Genomic DNA, 23,556 nt, shown 5'->3' on the forward strand with positions numbered 1-23,556 from the left:
AAGTGACGAGTATAGAAGCTTGTGAGCTGTAACTCCTCAAGATCTCCGAGGAACACCTGTAGCATGTGGGATTGCAGTTTCTTGGCTTCCAGAGCTAGGAACTGGCATCAGCAGACCCGATCTATACACACTACTGTAATCCAAGGCACGCTCGGGGGGGATTTTTACTGAAACGAACTTGCAGAATTCAATAGCAGCCACCTCGAACAAAATCCCTGTGGTGGGAGTTCAGCACTGAAGCTAGAAGGCCACTTAAAATGACTTCAGTCCTCACAGCACGTAAAACATGTTTTAGGACAATGTAGCCAGGTGATGTAGCTGGACTGTAACAACGCAGTTCAAGGCACAACACGCGTGTGGGTTTTTTTGAGAATTCTAACTCGCCAGCATCTTGGCAACGCAAGCTAGAAAGATCACTGCAAAACTTGTTACTTGTGGATTTTTGTGTAACACAAATATAACTGATGGTTTCCATCCTTTTTTTATTTTTTAAGGCAGTTCATCAGAGGCTAAGCAATGATTTTAAATTGCCTTAAGGGCTAGGACAAAGACTAACGCACTTTTATGGTATACTTTCTCTCTCCATCTGCATACCGTGTGGCATGTATACACCCAGCTAACGTGGCGTGAAAGAGACCTTTCCCAGAAGGAAGTGTAAGTCTGTGGAATTTATCTTTCAAGAGTAAATTCTGTTAGCATTTAGGAGCAGGAACTAGCACAATTACTTCTTTCAGTTCTGAGGTGCTCAAGGGAATGCGCTGAAGGCTGACGAGACTGACTTCTGATGGACTCTTGAATGGTGAAAGGCTGTTAATAAAATACTACTTTTCCTTCGCTTTGCAGAAGCATTTATTTTCACCCACAAGACAAAACCGTAGACGTACTTGGTTTTAAAACTATTGTTCTCCTGCATATATATATTCATAAAAAGTTTTTTTTAAAAAAAGCCAGTTTTACAAATATTAAAAAAATGTGTAATTAAAAGTAAACAAAACCTGTTCCTAGCATTTTGCCCATAGGGAAAAATACGTAAATACAAATGATTCATGTGTGACTTCCTATTAACTTTTACATCCAGCTATTTTTGTAGCTTCTTTTTCTTTTTCTCGGGTTCATTCTTGCTGTTTATCTCTGTAGGTAGATTTGCAGGCGCATCATTTCCTGGTATCTGCAGTGAGAGAAGAATTAGAAGTCGGAACACTTTTACCTCAAATTTACTTGTACAGACCTTTTACAAACACTGTATGAACAGCAGAAAATCCTGTTAGCATTCATCTAAGAGAGGGTCTCCCATCCTGTGACAATCCCAGCTAGGACACTCGACTGAAGTACAAGCTGGAAAAAGCTCAGGGGAGGAGAAGCAGCAGCACCCCTCCTGACTAAATGGCCAGCAGTTTGCACCAGATTATAAGCGCCGCCTCCTCGGCCTTAACAAAGGCTTAGAAGGCAGGGGGTGTGAATGAGAGGGGTGAAAAGGGGTCCTGACCTAACAATTTTCATTTTGCTTTTACAATAATCACCACCGTGGTGTTTTCTGAAGTGCTGCTCCTGTCAAGCAGAGGCCCTGTGAGGCTCGGGACACAACAGAGCAAAAAGGCATTTAGCTTTGGCAGAAAAACTGGCAAAACTTTTGAAATAAGCGGAAAATAGACTTTTTCTAAAGCAAGGAACAAGAAGAATAAAAAAGCCTGCATGCTTACAGAGAACGGCTTGTCCTCGAGGGAAGAGGTCACCAAGAAGCAGGCTGTGCTTTCCGTGAGAATACGGAAATGAGTGGCATTCAAGCAGAGAAGGGTGAAGCAGGCCATAATGAAACAGTTCATTTAAGTAGGGTCCATAAAACAATTGGACCAAGCCCAGACGTGCAGGCTCCTCTTGCGGTTCGCCTGTAGACTCAAATGCAATGTCTGATTCGAGAAGGCAACGGGCACTTGAGAAGCTTGATGCAAGGAAGCTCACCGCTAGGACTTGACTTTACCAGGTTATAAATCATGTGAAAGCGACAACGTGTACCAGTAGAAGAGCCACTTAATTGTATTAGAGTAACGCAGGCACCTGCGCTGGAACACAAGCCATCGCCATAAGCTGAAGGCTATGTTTTTGGGTCAGCTAGTTAGGATGGCAAGGATTATGACGTGCTAAGCAGTACTGGAGAGGCTGTGAGAACAGGTAACACAGCAACAGTAAGTTATCTTCAACGACTAAGCGTCATGAGAAGGCTCAAGACAGACACTTGGTTTCTAAGTCCCATAAACGCCTGTTTCTTTGAGCAACTAGACGGAGAACCCAGAAAAAGGGAGAAGCAGCTCTTGTCTGAGGACCTGCTCAAGAGGTTACCAACAGACCCAGCCCTCTGATTTCACTGTAATTACTCAAAATGCATCACCCCGATAGAAGGAAAGAAAACCCAAACCTTATTACTGCAATTTTGAAGGAATTTAGTGAAAATTTTATTAAAGGGGGTAGCAAAAAGGTAAGATGCTTTCAGGGATGAGATGGAATTTTAAGAGACTTGGGAGTAAGAATATGCCATTTATTAATAGCATTTCAAGACAACGCTTGAAAAAAAAATGTCAGTGATCTGTATTACAAGTCAACAGTCATCCTTTAAGAAGTAAAAATCCTGTCCACATGAAGAAGAAATAAGTTAAAATAAACAGGCAAGCCCAAAAGACTGAGGAATAGTAATAAAAATTCTCCAAGTAAGTGAGAGGCAGGGAATTCTTCCTTGCTTCTCCATCACTGGATAGCTTGGTGATAATAAAAACCTAAAACAGGCACGAACAACAGGTAATCAAAATGTATTTCAAGCACTCAAGAAAATTAAGATCAACAGCAAGAAAACTTACAAATGACCATCATAAAAAAAAAAAAAAGAAGGTTTAGGACAAACTGGGTAAGAGGAATACTAGCAGGACGAGACACTGTCCATCACACAGTTCTAAAAGCAGGTGTAAAACTGTCAACTAGCAACTCTCGGTGTGTATAAACTCACTGCTTGAAACTGGTCTTGGTACTAGAAGGAATGAAAGATGATGCAAAGTGTTCCCACATAACACCGTACAACACGGAAAATCCTGTACGTATGTCGCTATGTACAATGTGATCCTGTATGGACCTGTGGCGTGCTCGCTTTCAGAATCATGCATGTGCTTCTCTTCCAGCTCAAAAAAAAAAAAAATCATAAAATGGAACTACAAAAACAAAGGTGACAAGGAAGATCAAAGATACAAAATAGTTTCCTGAAGAGCAGGAGCTAATATAGTGGATAACAGAAGCATATAGAATTGAGTGGCAGAGGAATGGTAAATAGAAATAAAATATTCTTTTTCATAGTGTAGTAAATGCAGTCTGTCATCAAGTAACAGTATTAGGCTTGAAACAAATGAAAGGCTAAGTACTTTTTCCATACACAGTGAGTTGAGGAATGTACTGTTAACAAGATGCTGTGGGAGTCAGAAGTGTAAGCTGGGCAAAAAAGTGATTAAAGAAATTTGCAGGACAAGACTATCTACTGAACACAAAGATGTGTATCTGGGTGAGACAGTATGGAAGCTGTAAATTGCAGGAAGCTTTGAATGGACACAAAGGGAATGATCACTGTATGTGCATCTTACTCCTACACTCATTCCTTACCAGGAAGGAGGACTAGTAACTGATGCTTAGGGTGACAAAGTATTTTGGATTAACTAGTACAGCTGTTCCTGTACCAAGGGATAAGCTAAGAGTGTAGTATTGGCTTTGCTGTAGAGGAAGGACGTTCACAGAAATTAGTACAAGAAGTAGAAGGGAAGGGGAGAGGAAGAGAATAAATAAAGATCAGCTTGCGTTAGCCTTACTTTGTGCCTATTTTCAAAGAAGAAAGTGCATCCCTTGGGGACTGGAGTCTTTGCAACGAGTGTTTGTTCCGGAGTTAAGCCCACAAGAGCAGCTCTGACAAACACTGCCGGGTGAGCGCAAGCAGTGGGCAGCTCTGCAGGTTAATGCGCAGCAGGATGCAAGGTTTCTGTCTACTATGAATTCCGTTATCTGCTCCCACTTTTTGAAATCATGAGGATTGCCTTCGACACGAGATAATACCACAGCTCAAAGATCAGAATATTTACATGTGTTTGGAAAGAGATGATTTCTCAGACAAAAGGAATAATGTTTGACTATGTAAACAAGGATCTCTTGCTTATTTTGGGTTTTCTTTTTCCTCCATGATTACGGATACACAATGAGTGCAACCATCTGTTTACCAAAAAAGTCACACATAACTTAATGAAAGTACACAATCTTGTAATGGCACGCAAAAATACTCAGCAGGCCTGAGGTGTGAGAGCAGGTGAAAACCCCAGTGTCCCTGATGCATTAAGAAGCTAGAATTGACAAGTCTTAAGACCGGAGACACAGTTATTGGGACATTACAGGTATTATAACATTATCAAGAGAGAATTTTTGTAAGGTGGAAGTTGTAAGGAAGGACTGCCATTTACAGCCAGCAACTACACTGAGTTTCCTTCTGAGCCACCCATCACAGTTACACCACAATTTACTGGAGCAAAAAGATGATCCTACTGAGTTTTGGCAGATTTTCAAAAGGGAGATTTGATTACAGAACCATGAAATTCAAAAGATATTACTCCAGCAAATCATCACCTTTCCCATCAGTGGAAATAGCCCTGATGGGTCCAGAAGGGAAATTTAATTTAGAGCCCTTTATTCTTTTCAACAGCAAACAAAAGCAGACCTGTGTTTTATTGGGAGTAGATACGAAGCAATCGCTACAATCTGCTGCTAAATGATTTTTTTTCTTCTGGCTTAAGTTTCAATTTTACCATATGCTGATTTTTTAAGATTACTGAAGGGTAATACAATTACACGAATCACAAATCTTGTGCCTTACCTTTGGTTCTACTAACACCATCCGAATTTTCTGATGTTGGATGTTGGAAGCGTCTAACATAATGTTCACTTTAACTTTATCAAATACATGTAACGTTGTGTCTTCCACAGTAAGTGACGGCACCTGAAAGTTCAAATTTTGTATAAGCACTCACTGCTTACAACGTCCGATGTTTTTATACAAACAAATATTTTTGTAGGAAATCATTAACGTTATGTGTCAATAAAAATGAACACAAAAATTACTGTCCTGATTGGTCAGAGTATCGTAATACATGGTTTATACATTTTTGCAGTATTTACATGGATAAGCAGGTATTAGCACTATCTATTACAGAAACCAATTCCTATCATAACCTGCTTATTTGGACTTATAAAGGCCATAGTGGCACTATTACTACAGATTAATAAATGTGCATTTAGAATAGCCTCTCTTACCCTTCTAAATCCAACTAGAATAGATTTTAGTCATTCTGGTCACTTACCAAATCAAAAAACCAAAGGTATTTAAGAACAAACCTTATAAAAACATACCTCATTGTTGTAATCCAGTCTCGGTGTTGGTTTACCTTTTTCTTCAAAGAAGACAGTTCCTTCTAACCCATACTTGGGAATCAGAACCACAACTGCATTTTTTCTTACAAATAATATATATGCATCTTCATTCACTACTCCTTTGTTTTTGAAGAACAGCTGTAACAAAAGTAAAATACATGAATGAGAAAAAAAAGCACTAGAACATTCTTTTGGATTACAAATATACTGGCTGAAAAAAACAAAGCAATTACAAATCTATACTTAGTGATAATTACACACCATATATTGAAAGCAAATTAAAAAAATCCCATAAACTTTATAACATTACTATAGTATTAAACATTCATCGTATCTATAAAAAACATGAAGTAAAAAGAATCCTCAAGAGGCCATTATTCTAAATTTTTCAGAACCAGCAATGCAATGTTGAAGCTTCTCCTCAAGGAAGCAGCCCTCATTCTTCATCATTCCTACAGACCTGCTTGGTTTTGCACAACTCGATGTTCCCTCCCTTCCTTTAAAATCAACGTGAATCACCCACAGTTAATCCTCACACCTCTGAATGCTTACCTGTGTATGGAATGCAACAGATGCTCTTTGTGCGTATTGAGCCATTTTATGTCGGTAATTGAGATTTTTACACATATCTGCTAGTTTATGTTTATCTAAAAGATCGGGGTAAGTACTGTCTGCTCCTATGGCCACTGCCAAAAGTCGATGTACTATGATGTCAGCATACCTGTACAGGTGAGATTAAATGATCAATGACATATCAAAACATACTTAAGAAAAAGTTTCTGAGTATTATTTTGTTTTTATGAGTCTTATAGATGAGAAAGTTTTTGTAATGACGGTCTGCTGGTAACTCCCTGTATTATCTCTTCACTGACCAGATACACTCTGCAGAGCCAGAACAAACTATTTTCCAAGATAAATTCTTTACTATATTCTACTAATAGAGCCTGTATTGTTGAATGTTTACAAAGAAGAAACAAAGTTTTATTTTTGGTCTAAAGAATAATGTTTCACCATGGCAGCATAAGCCACTCCCTCTCCCCTTTCCCATGAACTAGACAAATTTAGTGTAGAATTGTATTTCAATGCCATTGATCTGCAAAGCATAATCACGCTTGACTTTCTCGGTACCGTAACTTTTATTAGAACTTCAGCCAGGAATTTTGTATCACTTCTGTTAGCAACTAAAATTTCCTATTAGGACTCCTAGAAGCTCTGCAAATTATCCACAGAAATGCACAGGGATTTTAATCCACCTGTAAGACATCTCACTAGAAATGTTTCTAAGGAGCAAAATATGACAACAATTATTTTCCTCAAAACTTAGATACTTTTTAGTTAAAAGAAAAAACGCCCTTCATTTTCCAAGATGTAGGATTTCATTACAATGCAACTGCTACAGCTAGCGAGTTTTAAATTAGCAATGTTTTTATATGTATAATACAGTCTCCTCAAAATTTAAACACTGCTTCCACATGAAAAACTACTGGTTGACTTACATAATGCTAACTGATCCTGAAGTGCATTTCTGTGACAGAGATATGCGTTAGGGATGTATTTCTCTTATTTTTATGAGTCATTTAACAAAGTTTTATTAGACATTAGGAGTAATAGACAGCAAACACGGGAGTTTACATGAAGACAGATCACCATGTAAAGCCACTGCTGTTTCAACTGAAATCTAAAGCTGAACAGAAACAGCGTTTTGTTTTAAATGGACATGATCATAATTTAAAATAGAGTTTTTTCACAAATAAATCCCTTTTTTTTGGTTCTCTGAGACTTTGGTAAAATAAAGTACCTTCTAATAGGTGAGGTAAAGTGGGTATAAATAGGTGAGGCTAAACCGTAGTGATGAAAATCATTATCCATTCCAGAGCAGAAATAAACAGCTTGCATCATGCAGCGAGTGGTCAAAATTCGCAGCAGTGTATTTAGATAGGGGAACGTAGGAGATTCAGCTTTGTCTAATGATTCAGCCAAAGCCTTAGCTGAATCTGTCTTAATTTCCAAATCCTGGAAGGAGGGAAGAAAAAATAAAAAAAAGGTCAGGTATTGCTAGCAAGCATTAACAGAGCCTAAGCAGAAATGTAACAGCTACATCCATCTTAGCAACTGGCACAGGTACCACACCTAATAACCTAATGGAATGCCGCTATTGCCAAAAAAAAATTCCACCCATGCACACGCACAAGGTCCTTCCTTCATTATTACTAGTGCTCTATGGAAAAAGTGAAAAGCGAAGTCAATAGCCTAGGAATTCAGAAAAGACATCCATTCAGAACTAAGAAACACTTCAGGCTAATATTAACAAGTATTTTTTTTATTTCCTTTGGTTTGATTTTTCCATTCCTTTGATTTTTCCTATCCCAGAAGGGATATTAAAAAAAAAAAAAAAAAAAAAGTATTTATGCCACGCACAGATTCTCATCCAAGCACAACGTAAGCAGTACTCGACCTTGTTGTACTTCCTCCACAAAATAATTAAAACTTACACTTTGAAAAGTGATTTGTAACACTAGTACCGTATGACATCTTGTTCCCTGTTTGCCAGTGTTCCCTGGTAAAAATTCAGGTAGCATGAAAATACATAATGCATTTTTAATTTCCAATCACACAAATTAAGTTTTATCACAAGATCAGTAGAATGTTCTTTCCTTCCTGTACACCACTGACAACAAAGTATGATCTAGAGATCAAATTATGCCTGTATTATGGTAAAATAACAGCATATTTGTAAAAAAAGTAACAAAAATATAGCATATTTTTACCTAATTATGATGGTTGTGTCAGAGTAGTGAAAAGCAACTTTGACTTATTAAAAGAGTATTTGTCTATGCACAGGAATTTTGCTTTCCAAATAAAACGGTACTTAAAAAATAATTTTCAGAGTACAAATGAAATCATTATCAATATTCCAGTTTTATAGCAGTGGAAAATTAAATGGGGTCATCTATTAATCTTACACTGATAGAATTTGGGAGCTTCTCTCTCGCATCTAGAAAAAAAAAAGGGGGGGGTGGGGAGGAAGAGCTGAAGGGAAAGGAAATATGTATGCACATCCCATTGTCTAGAAAATTAAGTTCAGCTCAAATAAAAGATCCTGAAACTGGGAAAGTAATTTTTCAGTTCAGACTTGTTAATTAAATCAGACTTGTTTCAGGCTAAATTAATCTCTAGCTCATCTAAGGAGAGGATGGAAACTAAACACATACGAATGCATTTTCTTACTTCCTGACTTTGAGAGACATGTTATTTGATGTGATTGACCAGTTTTTAAGTGCATCAATAATGTATGCGATCCAAAGCCAAAAACTGGCTCAAAAATCACATGTGGCTTGGAAAGGAGAAAACATTCACAGCACACAAGAGTTACAATACAAAAGACTTAAGAGAGTGATTTCTTTGCTTTACCTAAGAAAGGGTTTAAAAAGCCCAAGATTCTTCCTTTCATCTAGAGGTAGAATTACCTTGCTACAAGTACCAGCAATTTCAAAGTGTAGCTGACACGCTTTCAAAATACTGCTCTCCAACCCCTATTCTTGGCTAAGTGGCCAACCAGAAAGAAAACATAGCTTTTTATAATTAATTAACTTAATTAGCATGGTAAAAACTTGCCTTGGACTTTGCGGCCTTCACAAGGATGTCATAATTCGATGGGGGAGGAGCAGGGTGTTTCCGGAGCAAGGCAAACTCTGGGAACTCATCGTAAATTTTTTGTGCCACAGAGACATTGGCAAGCAACATGAACTCTTCAACCATGGAATTTGTTTCTCTATCAACATAAAATATTTTATATTGTTAGAAAAGCATTAAATTATATATTTACTTTGAGTGCCTAATGAAGAAACATTCCACCATCCTAACAATATTATATATTAACTAGTTGTTTTGAACATTTATATAGACAAATGCCATTAAGACTAAAACCATAACATTTATTAAGTTTCAAACGCTGAGTCAGAAGAAAAAAACCTAAAGTATTCTAAAATAACAAATTACATTAAAGAAAAATGCGATTTAAAATTCCCCAAAAGACTAACAGATATGCCTCTTGATTCTTCCTAAGATGAAGAATGCATATCAAGTTTGAAAGCACCATGTTGTACACCATGAAGTCATGACAGTATACATAACTAAGTTTAGATTTTAGCACAGAAACTAAGTAGTACCATGAGAGAAATTAAGTATCTTCAGAAATTGAATCAGCAGCTCTGTTACTAGAACTCCTCACTTAGACTATATCACTGTGCACATGTGCAATAACTTCTCTGTTGTTCTTAAAAGTTTCAGTAATCCGCAACTCCAACTTCTACCTTCTTTCCTTCATTAATATTAGTTAGAAAAGCATCACAGAGAAGCCAGTGGGATGTAGAAAGTTTGGACCTTAGTGCTCTGTTAAATCAGTAGTAAAGACATAAGTTCATATATGAAGCATACAGTTCAAAACCTGCTTCATAAATAGTGCAGTAAAATACAGAGGAACTCTCTTTGCTAGGATCAGCTTACCCAGAGAAGTTCTGGATGCCCCATCACTGGAAATGTTCAAGGTGAGGCTGGACTGGCCTTTGAGCAACCTGATCTAGGGAAAGATATCCCTCGCCACGGCAGGAGACTTTGGACCAGGTGATCTTTAACGGTCCCCTCCAACCCAAATCATTCTATAATTCTATGATTGTCCCGCACTATTACAGGAACTCTGTACACTATTAACTAAGTGCTGCTACTTAAACGTGTCTGTAATTCCATTCCTGCCACAAATTAACCAATTGAGGAAAATAAAACTCATACTTGAGTTCCTTAGTCTGCAGATCAATGGGATCGTGAGTTTCACTGTCCATGTGGAAACGAACTTCTGGTGAGGAAAGTGTCAAGGCTCTGGAAGACAGTAAGTGGTATTAACAAACTACAGTAAAGCAGACACAGCAGCTGAGTCGCGAGCCTGTACACAACATCTGGGTTTATCATGAAACTGTAATTTAAAATTAGCAGAAATTAAAAATAAAATTGTGGAATTAATGTTCAAATTAGCAGAAATCATGATGCTGACACACACATCAATAGTAGCTCCTAAAATTTCAAATCCTACTCCTCTGGTTGTGTTTGTATAATGACTATAATGACTGTAAGAGATCCATATTCATTGATCTTATGAAGGAAAAGTTAACAACCCACGCTTATATTTTTGGGGAAGTGAACACAGGCATTTTTATGCAAATCGAAATGGCAAACTACTTCTCTTTCAAAAGATTTCCACTGGAAAAATGGATGCAGAGGAGCATTATAAAGTTTGACAGCAACAAATACCCAGAAAAAAAAATGGGGGGTGGGGGGAAGGAAAAAAAGGTATCAGGGACACTGCACCGTTTACCCATTATCAATTCTTCTCTTCTTCAGAATTTTTGCTAATTTGTTTAGTCCCCGTAGGCTGGTAGTGATTTCATCATTCATAGTTGCTGAATCAATTCTCATCTGTGCTTCGGCATACGTAAGAGAAGCCTTGAAGAGGTTAAAACAAAAGAGATATCATGATACGTAATTGATTACTGAAAAGAAAAACATAGGAGTGTCTTGCAGAAACTGCAATTTGCTGTCAAAGTTGGTTCACAATAATACAAAGGTTACATTCAACACCTAATGCATGTAATTCTCAAAGAATAATGGACAAAACAGGACAGACCTATGCAAGATAATAAGAATACCAGGCATTTACAGTAGTTTTTTTACACTGATCACAGATGTATTTTATGCCTCAGAGGTCTAATTTTCAAAGATGTATTAAACACCTACAGGGTCTACTAAATTTAACTGAAAAATATGACTAGCTGGTATATACTAACCACGTCCAGTAGATATAGCAATATTTATACTTCTGAATTGTCATAACTTATATACTGAAATATCGTAACTTTATATACTGAAATAGCATAACAAAGTAACTGTACAAAAAACACTGCAGTCTTAAGAGGTTTAAAAGACCAGGGCAGATTCTAAGATTTTCTTTATTTTTAGTACTTAAGCATCATTTTCTAATTCTAAGAAAATATAAATCAGTAAACAGAAAGAAAAAAAACTTCATTATCAAGTCTGTTGATCACTGTTTTTATAAAAAGGTCTCCAGCTTTTTTTTCAGAAGTATAATAATATTTATGTGACTAACCTTGGAATTAATAATACTCTTCGTAAATCTGGTTTTTAGAATTTCAGCCTTATGGTTCATCTCCCATATACATGAAAATGCAAGCCTAAGAGAGAGAGGGTGGAAAAACCTATTAAAAATCTACATATAAACATCTGGAGTTTCATATCAGGATCAAAGTATGGCTCATATACATATACCTGTCCACATTAGATCTCAGGGAGCACAAATTGGAACTGAGTAACTCTGGAACCATATCAATCCTCTGCAAAGTAAGAATAAAAATCATGACTATGTATTTTAATTACCTGATTTTTAATATACTGAAAGCTTGGAAATAATAGTTATTTTATTGCTAAGAAAGCTCAGATTTCTGGAAGAATCGTAAGCTACTTCGAGGAAATTAATTCCAAGATCCATTTTAATTATTGGGTTTTTAGTAGCAGTTATTTCTGAAAAGAAACTGTGGTCTGTGAGAAATAAGTTAAAATAAACAGGATTAAGTGTACAGTTGTAATGAATACAAATCATAGGAAACAGTAAGAGATTTATCGATCACAAGAAAAAACAATGGAAAACACAAAACCAGGCTACTTTGGCAATTTCAGATCGATATTAAAACAGTAGTCTAGTTTCAGAATTACAGGTTATTAATGCTTCAAACGGGAGCTGAAAGGGATATTCTACAGATAATGGATTTAAAAAGAAAAAAATATTTCTCCTTCTTGTTGTGCAGGCTGAATGACCGAAAACACCTTCATTTTGATAGTCTGAGGAAATTAAGTGCAGCCCAAAGGAGCCTAGCTGTTTTTTTTTTCCCCACTTAATTTAGAGATAACGTCTCTACTCTCAAGAATTAAGAGAGGAAAGCATGATAAATCTAACTGCTTAATTGTACAAAAAGCTTTTTATATAGAAAACAATTACTTTTTCACACAGATACACTGTTGTTCCTCTTTTCGCTGACTCCTCATCCAAAGCATTTCCTGGGCGAATAAAATGACTGACATCTGCAATATGTACACCAACCTAAAAAACAAGCATCATATTATGCATCTTACAAAAGAGAAATAGTTCTCAACGTGAAAGAAACTTTCTCAAGTTTTTATTTACAACCCAATTTACCCATTCCCAGTTCCTATCAGCAGCTCCTATATTTAGTATTAGAAATACTTAAAACCTACAATACTGATATTAAAAAAATGAATAGTTGCAGCAATTACGCAAAATAAGGGCATGCGTACACTTAGTGGAAAGTTCTATTCATTACCAATGCAACTCTTCTTGCCTGGGGGCTCAAATAACCTCTTTCACTTTCTTCAGGGCTCACTGGAAATTTGGGTTTCTTTTTCTGTTTGCTAGACCTTCCATTTTGGCACATTCTGCTATTACGAATTAATTTACAACAAAGAAAACCTGACTAAATCAGATATAAGGGGACAGAGAACTGGTATTAAATCTGTAGCTTTTTAATGCTTTTTTTAAAAAGAAAATAATCAATCCTTAGGCATTACAGCAGTAGCTTTGCTTTTTCTACCAATAATTCCTTACCCTAGCTGTAGATATCTATGTTTATACTTAGCTAAAGCAGTAAATAAATTCTATGTTAATTTCCCATGCCAAATGAGTAGAAAGCAGGGTGAATTTAGAAGACATTAAATTCCCACTTCTGACACTGATGTAATGCAAATCAACTCCCTTTCTTTATTACTTTCTCACAGTTGTGCGAACACCATTAATTTATTTTACAACAGATCTGGAGCTTTGCTTATGTCATTTACTATTACTACTACTGCACTGTTTGTAAAATAAAGGAAGAAGTAAATAAAAAAAACTGACTGGCACCATTAAAAAAAAAAAGAAACAATACCTCTATATTTCCATTTTCTACTTCTCTACAATGCAATGCATCATCAATATCTGTACAGCCGGGAGGATCAACACTACAAACATATAGATGCCTTAAGTCTTCCCTGTATTTCATATCCTGAAATAAAAAAAAAAACAAAACCAAAAAGTTGTTTTCAAGAACATCTTCCATATCAAAGTAAAAATGATCATTTGAGAAACACTCTTTGCATAAGATTTTCTAAAGCAATGAACTACTTTCAGAGTGCTTTTTTTTTGTTTAAGGAAAAGATTCACAGTAATATTTCTTTATAAGATCAAAACAGATCTGCAGAAACCACAGCAACAGAAAAACTAAGACAGAAGATGATGGAAAGTACTGAAAAATTTTCTGGTTTACAGCAAACAGGAAGAGAAACAGAATAAAATTGCAATCTTTTCATGATCTCAGAATTAGCAGGACCAGGAATCAAGATTTTTCTAAGTGAAATTTTGACTGATGTCCAGCTGGACAAATTGTTTAGGATATGACTGCTCTCAACTAACTTCAGTTTTCTAAGGTTTAGATGTCTAGACAGTTGAAAGGAACTGCACACTTTGGAAGTGTCTACCTTTGTACGATGGCTACAAAAAGATCGCAGATTGGTATCTTAGACCAGACAACTGACTTTCAGACAGCTAATTTACACAAAGATCCCTCCTTCAGTTTCCACGTTCAAAAGAAACAGGAGTAGGTAATAAATTATAATAAAAGTAGCCCACCTCAAAGAAAATAAAATACACAAAACGCACAAACAAAAACATTCAGTCCAGCCCAAAACCAAACAAAAAAACCCCAGCCCAGCCCAAAAGAAAAACATATCATGCTCAAATTGTTCCCTGATGACATTTTTCCATACATTGTAAAGCAACCATTTCACGTATTTATGTTACTGGGGAGAACCTGAAATTCACTAAACAGCATTTATAATGAGCAATTCTGCAAACACCAATTTATTTTTCTCCAATTACTTTTCTGGATTATAGCAGGATATATTAAAGTCTCCTCACCTCACATTATTTTAGCAATGACACAGGCTGCCACATTTGGTTACAATGCTATTTAGTGTGATGAAAAACTCTTAGGGATGGTTTTACAATTATTTGAATTGTAGTCTCTCTCCTTTGCAAAAAGACTTTTTTATATTTTTATTTTTTAATGAAACCTGTAATACATTTTTTATCTTAAAACGTCTATCCCTAACAAGCACAGTTTTAGCAACCCCAAAAAGTTGCAAAGGCCTTGTTTCCGTAAGAAATCCACCTGAAAATCCACCCAAAGACAAAATGGTTTCGGACAACATTTTTCCTTGGTTTTTGGTGCACTGGGATATCCAAGAACGTCACAGTTTGATTTGAAGGAGAAGGCACAGTAATATCTACAATTATTTAAAACTTATTACCTGTTCTGTAATGCTCCATGGCATTTTTGGTAGGAATTTAAGGACACCCTGGGAAAAAGGCTGATGAGGGACATCATGCTCAAGCAGAAGAACTTCAGTCTCGGTCTCTTTATCTCCAGCACTTCCCAAGTTCTTTACAAAATGACCCTGAGAAACAATATTCATACATATGAATATATACACACACATACAAACATGCAATATTGTTTGCTCAAAAGTAAGTATTTGAGACCATTATCTCATAGGTTATTAGTATACTAAACTACATAGAAGGAGTAATCTTTCCTTCTTCAGTTAACTTTCTCACCTTTAAGAGAGAAATTTAATTTCAAACATTTAATGAATTAAATAAATCTGAACTTTGTATTTCCCCCTGTTTTCCTGGAATGGCACTAAATTCTCCACATATAAGACTGCAAAAATTGTAAATATGGCAATTCAATTTTGCAGGAAAGAAAAAACATTGCTGTATAAGCAGCAAAATGAATAAGGTCTAATTTCTCTATGGGTTTGTGTTGTGTTACGCATCCCACTCCATAATACGTTAACTCTACTTGCTTTCTCACCTGTCTCACCTTCTACAGTAATGTTGTCTTTGTCTTAACACTCCTTCCATATATTCCTCCATTTCCTCTGTATGTTTCCTTCATTTCTCTAAACATGCATGAGACACCTGTGCTCTCATTCATTACAAGCTATGCATTCCTACACAAGCCAATGGAAGCCTCCTCAAAACCTCATGTTCAACACAAATTGAAGCTAGTGTCCTCAACTTCTTTTATATCCTCCTGTATATTTACAAAGAACTTTTAAGAACTCAATTACCTGTATCTCTGCCTCACTAGCAATTTGACTGAATTTGGCCAATGTGTTTAGAACTACTTGCCAGGATGGTGATCAGTCTGTGGATGAACAAAGCCACAGAGAAAGGTTCACATTTCTAGAAGCGCAGACTAAAAGAAGGCAGTCCCTAGTTAATCTAAATAAAGCAACTTAGCATATGTATGTTCTCTGCAGAACCTAAGGACCAAGCTTTTTAAGTATGATAACCCATACCTGTTTTTTGGGGTATGAGTAAACTAAATCATTTAGGGACCATCAAAGAACGGCACTCAAAGAACTTAAAATTCACGTCAACACTTTTTGAAATTACTCAGCATTGCAGAAAATAACAAGCATCTTATCTAAGAAACACATAAAAAACAGATAGATGAGAGTTCAGAAGAAAACACTTAACTTACATTAGGATACCTGGAATTCCTGGGCCAACCATCAATAGCAACAATTATTCTTTGTCCTTCCAGTGTATCTGCTTGTCTTGTTTCTATTCGAATGCGAGGAATTCTGCGATCAGCTGGTGTAAACAAATGCCGCCTTGCCTATTAACAGCCAGAAAAAGGAACAAATAATTTCTAATTACAGAAAAAAAAAAAAAAATCTCTGCACTTTCAATAACTTGATTATATCCTTACCTCTTTGATCTGTGATTTGGAAAGCATGCCACAGAATGGTCGCCAGTTTCGTTTTATAATGCCCACTACTCTTCCTGTAGGTCTCAGCATGTCCTTGTTAACAGAAGTTTTCAGCTGATAGAAAACACAGGAGTTAAAACCACAGAGCTGTCTGAACTCACGGTAACGTGTTTGACTACAGCATGTATCTCAAACCTTGGTGGTAACACCTTAGGTGTCACTAAATACTATAAATTCTATCATGACTTCAAAAGCAGAACTATGCCGCCCTGTGCTTTGCATGACTTTTAGTATTTTTAATATGCGACATGACTAATTTGTTGTGGTCTTTTTTTTTTTTAAATGGACATCATTTCATAAAAACAAAGAAGAGTAGAAAAAGACTCTGAAGAAACACTATCTTGTTCCACTGTCTCTGCTTACCACACAACTATCTCCATTTTCTTTTCCAACCTATTATTATAATTTTTAGGAGACCTTTTATGTTGCTTGAAAGTTCTCCAGTAATTCTAAACACAATTAAAAAACACTCCCATGGAATTCAGTGGGAAGATCATGTTTTTAAAAAAATGCAAATACTTCTTGGACAGGGTATACATGTGTGTGCAGTACATGCACATTAAGCGGAATTACTGCAAGAAGTTAAAGAATATTTTACAACTGGTTCCACATGTATGCATTGCCTATAAAAGCTGACTGTCATCATGATACAATGCTTGTTCCTATTCTAGCAAATCCTAATCGTCACATCAGTATATAGCTTTGCATTATAAGCTAACTACCACTCAGTTACTTTTGGATTTAGTAAGTTTAACAAAGTAATATGGGAAATTCTGATTTGTATTAATTAAAAAGTATCCATTTTGTACATAATCATGTATTTAATGCAACTGTAGGACTACAATTAAGTTTTATAGTTTCGAAATTCACAATAGCTTTTAGGAGTCAGTATAAAAAGGATGTATAAATCTAAAGCCTAACACTGCCAGGGTATTGCAGATTTCATCTCTCTCTTAACATAAGAGTTAAGTAAAAAATTATTTATTTCATACAATGCTTTCTTTCTCCTCTTCCTTTTCAATGTCATCTTCATTCTGGCCATCATCTTGCAAGACCACTGAGGACGGTGCCACCCATTCATCTTTTGCCAATAGTTCCACAGCTACAATATCTTCATGAACTGCTCGATTTAAATGTTTCAGTCCCTGTATAATTATCTGGATTTTTTCGAAAACAAAAAGAAAATGCAAATATTCATGACAATAGCAACAGAAGACCCAAATCACAGCAGTATAACAGAAGAGTATACACATATAACGGGCTCTGCACTCTAAACATTTAAAGGCATGTTTTCGGTTTCATTCAGTACTGATGATATTATTTCAGGACTCCAATTACCTCTATAAAAATAATTTGTTTTCCCCAGACTTTTTTTCTTTTTATTTAAATCAGACGAGCCTTCTATTTTTGCAGGCTAGGGGACTCCACATACCACTGGGAAAGAGGAATAAAAGAAACAGAAAGCCAGAGAAGCACTTTCAGCTGCCACCACAAATAGGGAGGGAAGAGGCAACTGCCAGCAGCGTCTGTACAACTGTACCAACAAAGAATCCTGTCGGTCGACAGCTGGGTTAACTGCTCGGAGGCGAATAGCCCATCTATTCGACACCAGGCATGAAAACAGCAGGGGAAATAAAGCAAGAGAGACCCACAAGAGGTCACCACAGTTTTTTGGAAAATCCTCCTGCAAACTTGTTTCTGTCTTTCACCATGTATTTCAAACTAATTAAAAAAAAAGTGTTATATTAGAGTCGACTGAAAAACTATTAACAACTAAGATTCAGCTTTATTTTATCAAATACTTTATCACAGCATAAAGCATAATTTTAAACACATTCAGAGCACAATCAACATTTCATAGTCTATATCCATATAAATAAACAAAAAACACCAGAAAAACACAGAAGAGGAAAAATTACTATAATGCTCCATCTTAACATACGTCACCACGGAAGACTTGCATTTTAAGTCATTACTGAGGCTAGCTGAAGTTCACAGTATGAAGACAAAATGAAAAACTCACCTCTTTGTTTTCTTCAGTATCTCCATGAACCCAAACAGTAGCTTCAAGATAATTATCTCTGCTTGCCCTATAAGTTCCTTGGAGGTAAATACCAGATTTTATCCCTTGCTGCAACTTGCTAAGAGGAACATGTTCTGGGAAAATTATTTTTCCGCTTTCTATTTCTTTCTTAAAAAAAAAAAAAAGAGAGAGAGAAAATTTTCAGACTTCTGTATTCACAATTATTCCAAAACCAATCTCAGAAACATGATATTCAAGCTAACAAACTCCAAAATTTTAACTATGTGTAGATGTCAATATGGACAATGATGAAAAACTACTACTAAGCAGTAATTTTCCTAATGAAGCATAAAAAAAACATAGAAACACGGCTATTTTAGAAACGCCTCCTCTTCTCTTTCTGTTTGCCTGTAGTTACTTAAAAGGATACTGCACAAGTGACATACACTTTTATGTTGATTTGGATATACTGACTAAACATAAACTCAGTGAAGAAAATAGTACTGCATAGTAAAGAGTATGACACAGTTTAAGCATATATTGTAAGCTCTATGAACCATTATGAAAACACAGTACTGCAACTAAACTTTTGAACAGTCAGAGAATAAATTAAAGCTGAATGAACTACAGCTAACTGGTGAAAAGATGAGCCGAACCCTCCGCCTTCTTCCCACTCTTGCGTGTCCTACTCCATTCTCTCAGAACTAACTCTGTTGAAATTAATCTTCCCATCTTTTGGTGGTGTTAGTTTTCAACTATATCAGTCTTATGTGAAAATATAACTCTTGATTCTGATAAACCCAAAGCGCAAGGAGATAGAAGCGGATGTAACTCATCTTTGAGCTGTAGCCTGCACTTACTTAACTCACCATAAAAATCAGAGCTTTTGATAGAAGATGCTTTTGATCAATAATAAGTTAACATAAACTTTCAAATAATAGACGCAAAACAAAGATCTACATGGTTTGCAATACATACTTTTGTAGTTTTCATTTTGCTTCCATTATTTCCAATATTTATACGCTTTCTTTAACCAACGTTATAATTCTCATCTTCACATCAGTTATCTAAAGAAACTGGCTTTTTACAAATAACTAGATACCTACTAATAGGCATATAAGCAGCCCCAAATCCAGACGGAATATTTCTTTTCTTTTCAGCTGTCAAAAAGTTATATTGCCAAAATGGTAATAAAGTCCAGAATCCTCATATTCTAAACTGACGCTAATAGCCTGAAATACGGTATCTAATAATATACTGCAAACCATTTGTGATGAATTTATTTTATAAAAAGAAAATAAACATACCCCTTCATCAGATACACAAGCAAGACGATCTAGAAGATCAGGATTAGCTGTCAAGCTTTTTATATACTCCTCACCTACAAAAGCACACACGTATTTATGCAAGAGACGTATGGGATTTAAGTATGAACAGACTGCTGAGATTGTTTATCTGAGCAATAAATTAAACATACATGCCATTTCACTTACACGTATAAGCAGTTATCCCTTCCTCTAGAGCTTTCTCTTTATTAGTTTTGTCATTCGTTAAAAAGATAACTTGAATATTCTTCTCATCCTCTATTTTCTTCAAGTGGTCATTGTACCATTTTACTGCTACCCGAATGGCTCTGTCATTGCGGTCATTAGAAGTTTCTCCTTGCTTTTGTTCTATGTATGTCTCTCTAAATAAAAAATAAAAAAGGGGGGGAGGAAACAAAACGAAAAAAATTCCAACATCTATCCATACGTACAAAAATTTTTCAGACAAGCAAGATCAAGACTGTGAGACCAAAAGAACCACTGCTGTACTAATTTTTATAATATGTGTAACAGCCTATAGGCCACGTAAGTGTCAGGAGACAGAAGGGTAAAGAAAAGTAGGAATGAAGTGTTAATTTCTAATACAACCTTCTCACTGACGATCGAAGAGGACCTGCATTCAAGATGCTAGAACTAGGGATTCAAGATTCCTAGAAATATGATACTGCAGTATTGGAAACTACTTGTGAGCACAAATGAAAGCAAATTAATTGCATCTTCATTTCTTAGAGCTTTCTGTCATTAACAAACAGATTTCTGAATTCTGCTACAAACTGAGCTGGCAATATTAATAAAGCATTGGAACATGTTTAAAAGGGACACTAAAATGGAAAAACATTATTCCATTGCTCAAGTTAACAGTCTTGCCTGTACACTTTATTCAATATTCTGATCACCTTTTCATAATATATGCTTATAATAATTATAAACCAGAAAAGCTCTGGAACATGCAACTATTTCTCAACAGGATTCCTTAGAAGCATACGGTTCTATGCACCCCGGTCTAATTTTTTTACCTAGTTCAAGTTCCATTTCTGTTTCCCAGTTTCTTTTACTGGACATCAGTACAACCTTGTTATACCCTATTGCACACCTTACCTATGATGTTCATTGGTGAACGAATAGAAATGCTTTTCAGGGTTTTGAATCACGTCCCTAATTCGCTTGTATACTGGTGCACTCCGATTCCTGACTTCTTGCAAGACTGTCTGTAGCACAATGACATTCTTAATCACAGGATCTTCAAGTATATCAATCTGAGGAACAAAATGGAATAACAATTATCCAACGGATAGCTATAACAATTATCCAGTAACAATGGAATAACTATCCAAAAACAGGACTTGAAATATTTGTTTGGTTAATATGTAAAAAGCTAACATGAATAATGAATGAGTTGCACTACTTCTGCCTTTTCCTCTCACCATTGGGAAACTGAACAGTATATTCAGCTGCTTCCTCCTGCTTGTGGGCAAAAAGTTCAAATAGGATTTTCTAGCCTCTTTGTGACCTGAATTTTGCTGGAGTGAAGATACGGGCTCTTCTGACTCCCACCAAATTCAGCCCCAACATATGCAGGACTCCAATCAAATTTAAGGCCATGTGTACACTAGACATTTTGTTTACATAAAATGCATTCTTTTAAATTATAATCTTTGTAAACCAAGGAGATCCATCCACAGTCTGACACTAATCCAATATAATTTAAAGGATATCTGGATTCTGTCTTTGCGAGCAATGCAAACCATAAAATAGTACCTGACCACTGTTACACAGCTAACATGGTCATGCCTGAGCGCATGTAGGCTTAAGTTCTCCAAAAACAATCCCACTGTTGCACTGCAATTTTAATTTCCACAGATTCAAATCAACTGGAATTCTGTTAGCTGCTCTTCATCTTTTCAAAGACCGAATTTTTTTGAGTAAATTTGATAAAAAATTTTCATCACTTTTGTTTGCCAACTCCCGACAACCATGGTGTGCAAGAGAGAAATGTACACCAAAAATCCATGCTCCCAGTCAGGAGAAAAAGATGCAAGAGCTTAATTTCCTAAGCTTGTGGCAAGGAACTGTGCAAATCAATCTCCCAAATGAGACAGCAGTAAGACTCTAAAGGGCATGGCTATAAGAATTAAAAGCAATGCCAGACCAAGCTTCTCTGTACCTGATGTTTAGGTGACCTTAAAGATTCAGAGCCATGTTGACAGGGCAAGAAATCCAGTATCATTTTATGTACAAGCTGGCTTAACAGGCCAAGTTTTACTGTTGCAATCCTGTTCCAGCTGCTAGGTAAAACCTTGTCCTACTGTTACCAAGAGTTCTTAATCCCCACTGCTCCAGTTCATGGCAGAGTACCATAGCACATTCTCAGTGCTGTATGTATATACAAACTTTGACAACAGACACCAATAAATCCACGGGTAACAAGTTAAAAAAGTCCCTTGACTTGCTGTTTTGGGAAGAAAATCCTTACTCACAAGTTTTGGGATGGGTAACTGCTAAAACATGCAAGTGGTGTGCCCCCCTCCAGAGTAATACATGTTAGGATTCGTTAATTATGTCCAGTCTCCAATGTCTGCACGGCACTATTCTACTTTCTACAGATGTATTCAAAAGCAATAAAAAAAAAAATAAAGGCCAAACATTGAGTCTAGGAATCCACTACCTCCCAGCCTGGACTTCTACTGTCTGCACTGCCTAGACTAAGCCTTCGCACAATTAGCAATAAGCTGCAGACTAAAGTCCATCCTGTGCTTTCAGAGTGTACAGGGGATGATGGTGTAGCCTCTATTCATTACCTGAAATCAACATCACAGCATAAAAAAGTTAAGCTTACAACAGCCTCTGAAAAACAGAATAGGTACTTAGGAAAATTCAGGTCGGCGGGAAAGTTCAGTGACCACCTGAAGATCCTGATCACTGCTTCAGAGTCTACTCAGTCTCCTCACATGACCTTCCATCCCCGTATCAAAATACAATAAACAAAAAAAAATGCTGTTCTTTATTCCTACTGTTCAGGCAGCAAAACATGAAACCGGAATATAGTTTAAAAGCACACTGGAATCGGGGATGCTGAAGGCCCCCTCAATAGCTGGCAGGGAAAGAAAAGGCTACCCATCCAGGGATCGAGCAGGCGTAAGTAACAACGGGAAGACGCACGGCAGGGGGGCTGGAAGATGATCTTTAAGGTCCCTTCCAACTCAAACCACTCCATGATTCTACGACCCCTACAGCGCACTGCTAAACGCACCCCTCCAGCAGCGAAGCCTGAACCCCACGCCTAAGGGGAGCGGGGCACCTCACGCCCACACGCGTTTCGTCAAGGCTGGACCAGGCCTTAAGGCCCCAGAGAGAGGCGGCGGGCCCAACCCGCCACCCGGGCCTGTGGCTCCGCTGAGGCGGCGGCCGCCACCCGCCCCCTCCCTCCGCCGCCGGGATCCGCTCACCTGGTGCAGGAGGAGGTTGGTGTCGGGCAGGAGGTAGTGCGGGCCGGGGCAGAGGCTGCTGGCGGCGCCGCTGGGCCGTGCCTGCAGGCCGGTGGCGGCGGGGGGGCCGTCGGCGGCGCGGGGGGGACAGAGGCGGCAGTGGGCGGCGCCGCAGGGGATGTCCTCGCGCAGGTAGTGCTCGCGCACCACCTTCACCACCGCCCCCGCCCGCGTGCGCTTCAGGAAGGTCCGCGAGGTCAGCATGGCGCGCGCCGCCCGGCCTCCCTGGCACGCGCGGCGGAGGGAAGGAGGACCGGGGTAGGCGGAGCCTCCCAGCCTGCCGCGCGGGAAGCGCCGCGCGCCCGCCCGCCCGCGTCGCCGTG

At 37.4% G+C, this 23,556-nt stretch overlaps 1 protein-coding gene across 1 annotated transcript; it reads right to left on the reverse strand.

The window, feature by feature from the left end:
- Positions 1-825: 825 nt before the first annotated feature.
- DIS3 (DIS3 homolog, exosome endoribonuclease and 3'-5' exoribonuclease) lies at positions 826-23,498 on the reverse strand. The gene is made up of 21 exons (XM_054198096.1): positions 23,195-23,498; positions 20,847-21,004; positions 19,917-20,110; positions 19,731-19,804; positions 18,424-18,591; positions 17,393-17,557; positions 16,341-16,454; positions 16,110-16,247; positions 14,869-15,015; positions 13,449-13,565; positions 12,506-12,607; positions 11,779-11,843; positions 11,600-11,684; positions 10,811-10,938; positions 10,231-10,317; positions 9,058-9,214; positions 7,241-7,455; positions 5,995-6,163; positions 5,422-5,580; positions 4,889-5,011; positions 826-1,168 (listed from the first exon to the last, which is right to left on the reverse strand). Exons 1-21 carry the CDS (start codon positions 23,435-23,437, stop codon positions 1,079-1,081), a joined length of 2,898 nt encoding a protein of 965 aa, XP_054054071.1. The 5' UTR covers positions 23,438-23,498; the 3' UTR covers positions 826-1,078.
- Positions 23,499-23,556: the final 58 nt, after the last annotated feature.

Source organism: Rissa tridactyla, chromosome 1, assembly GCF_028500815.1.
Source record: "Rissa tridactyla isolate bRisTri1 chromosome 1, bRisTri1.patW.cur.20221130, whole genome shotgun sequence".
Classification (NCBI taxonomy): domain Eukaryota; kingdom Metazoa; phylum Chordata; class Aves; order Charadriiformes; family Laridae; genus Rissa; species Rissa tridactyla.

Coding starts and splice junctions, on each gene's coding strand:
- DIS3 (XM_054198096.1), bottom strand. CDS start 23,437: ATGCTGACCTCGCGGACCTTCCTGAAGCGCACGCGGGCGGGGGCGGTG. Junction 19,805..19,916: donor AGGGATAACTGCTTATACGT/GTAAGTGAAATG, acceptor GTGCTTTTGTAG/GTGAGGAGTATATAAAAAGC. Junction 6,164..7,240: donor TTTACCTCACCTATTAGAAG/GTACTTTATTTT, acceptor TCACCTGTACAG/GTATGCTGACATCATAGTAC.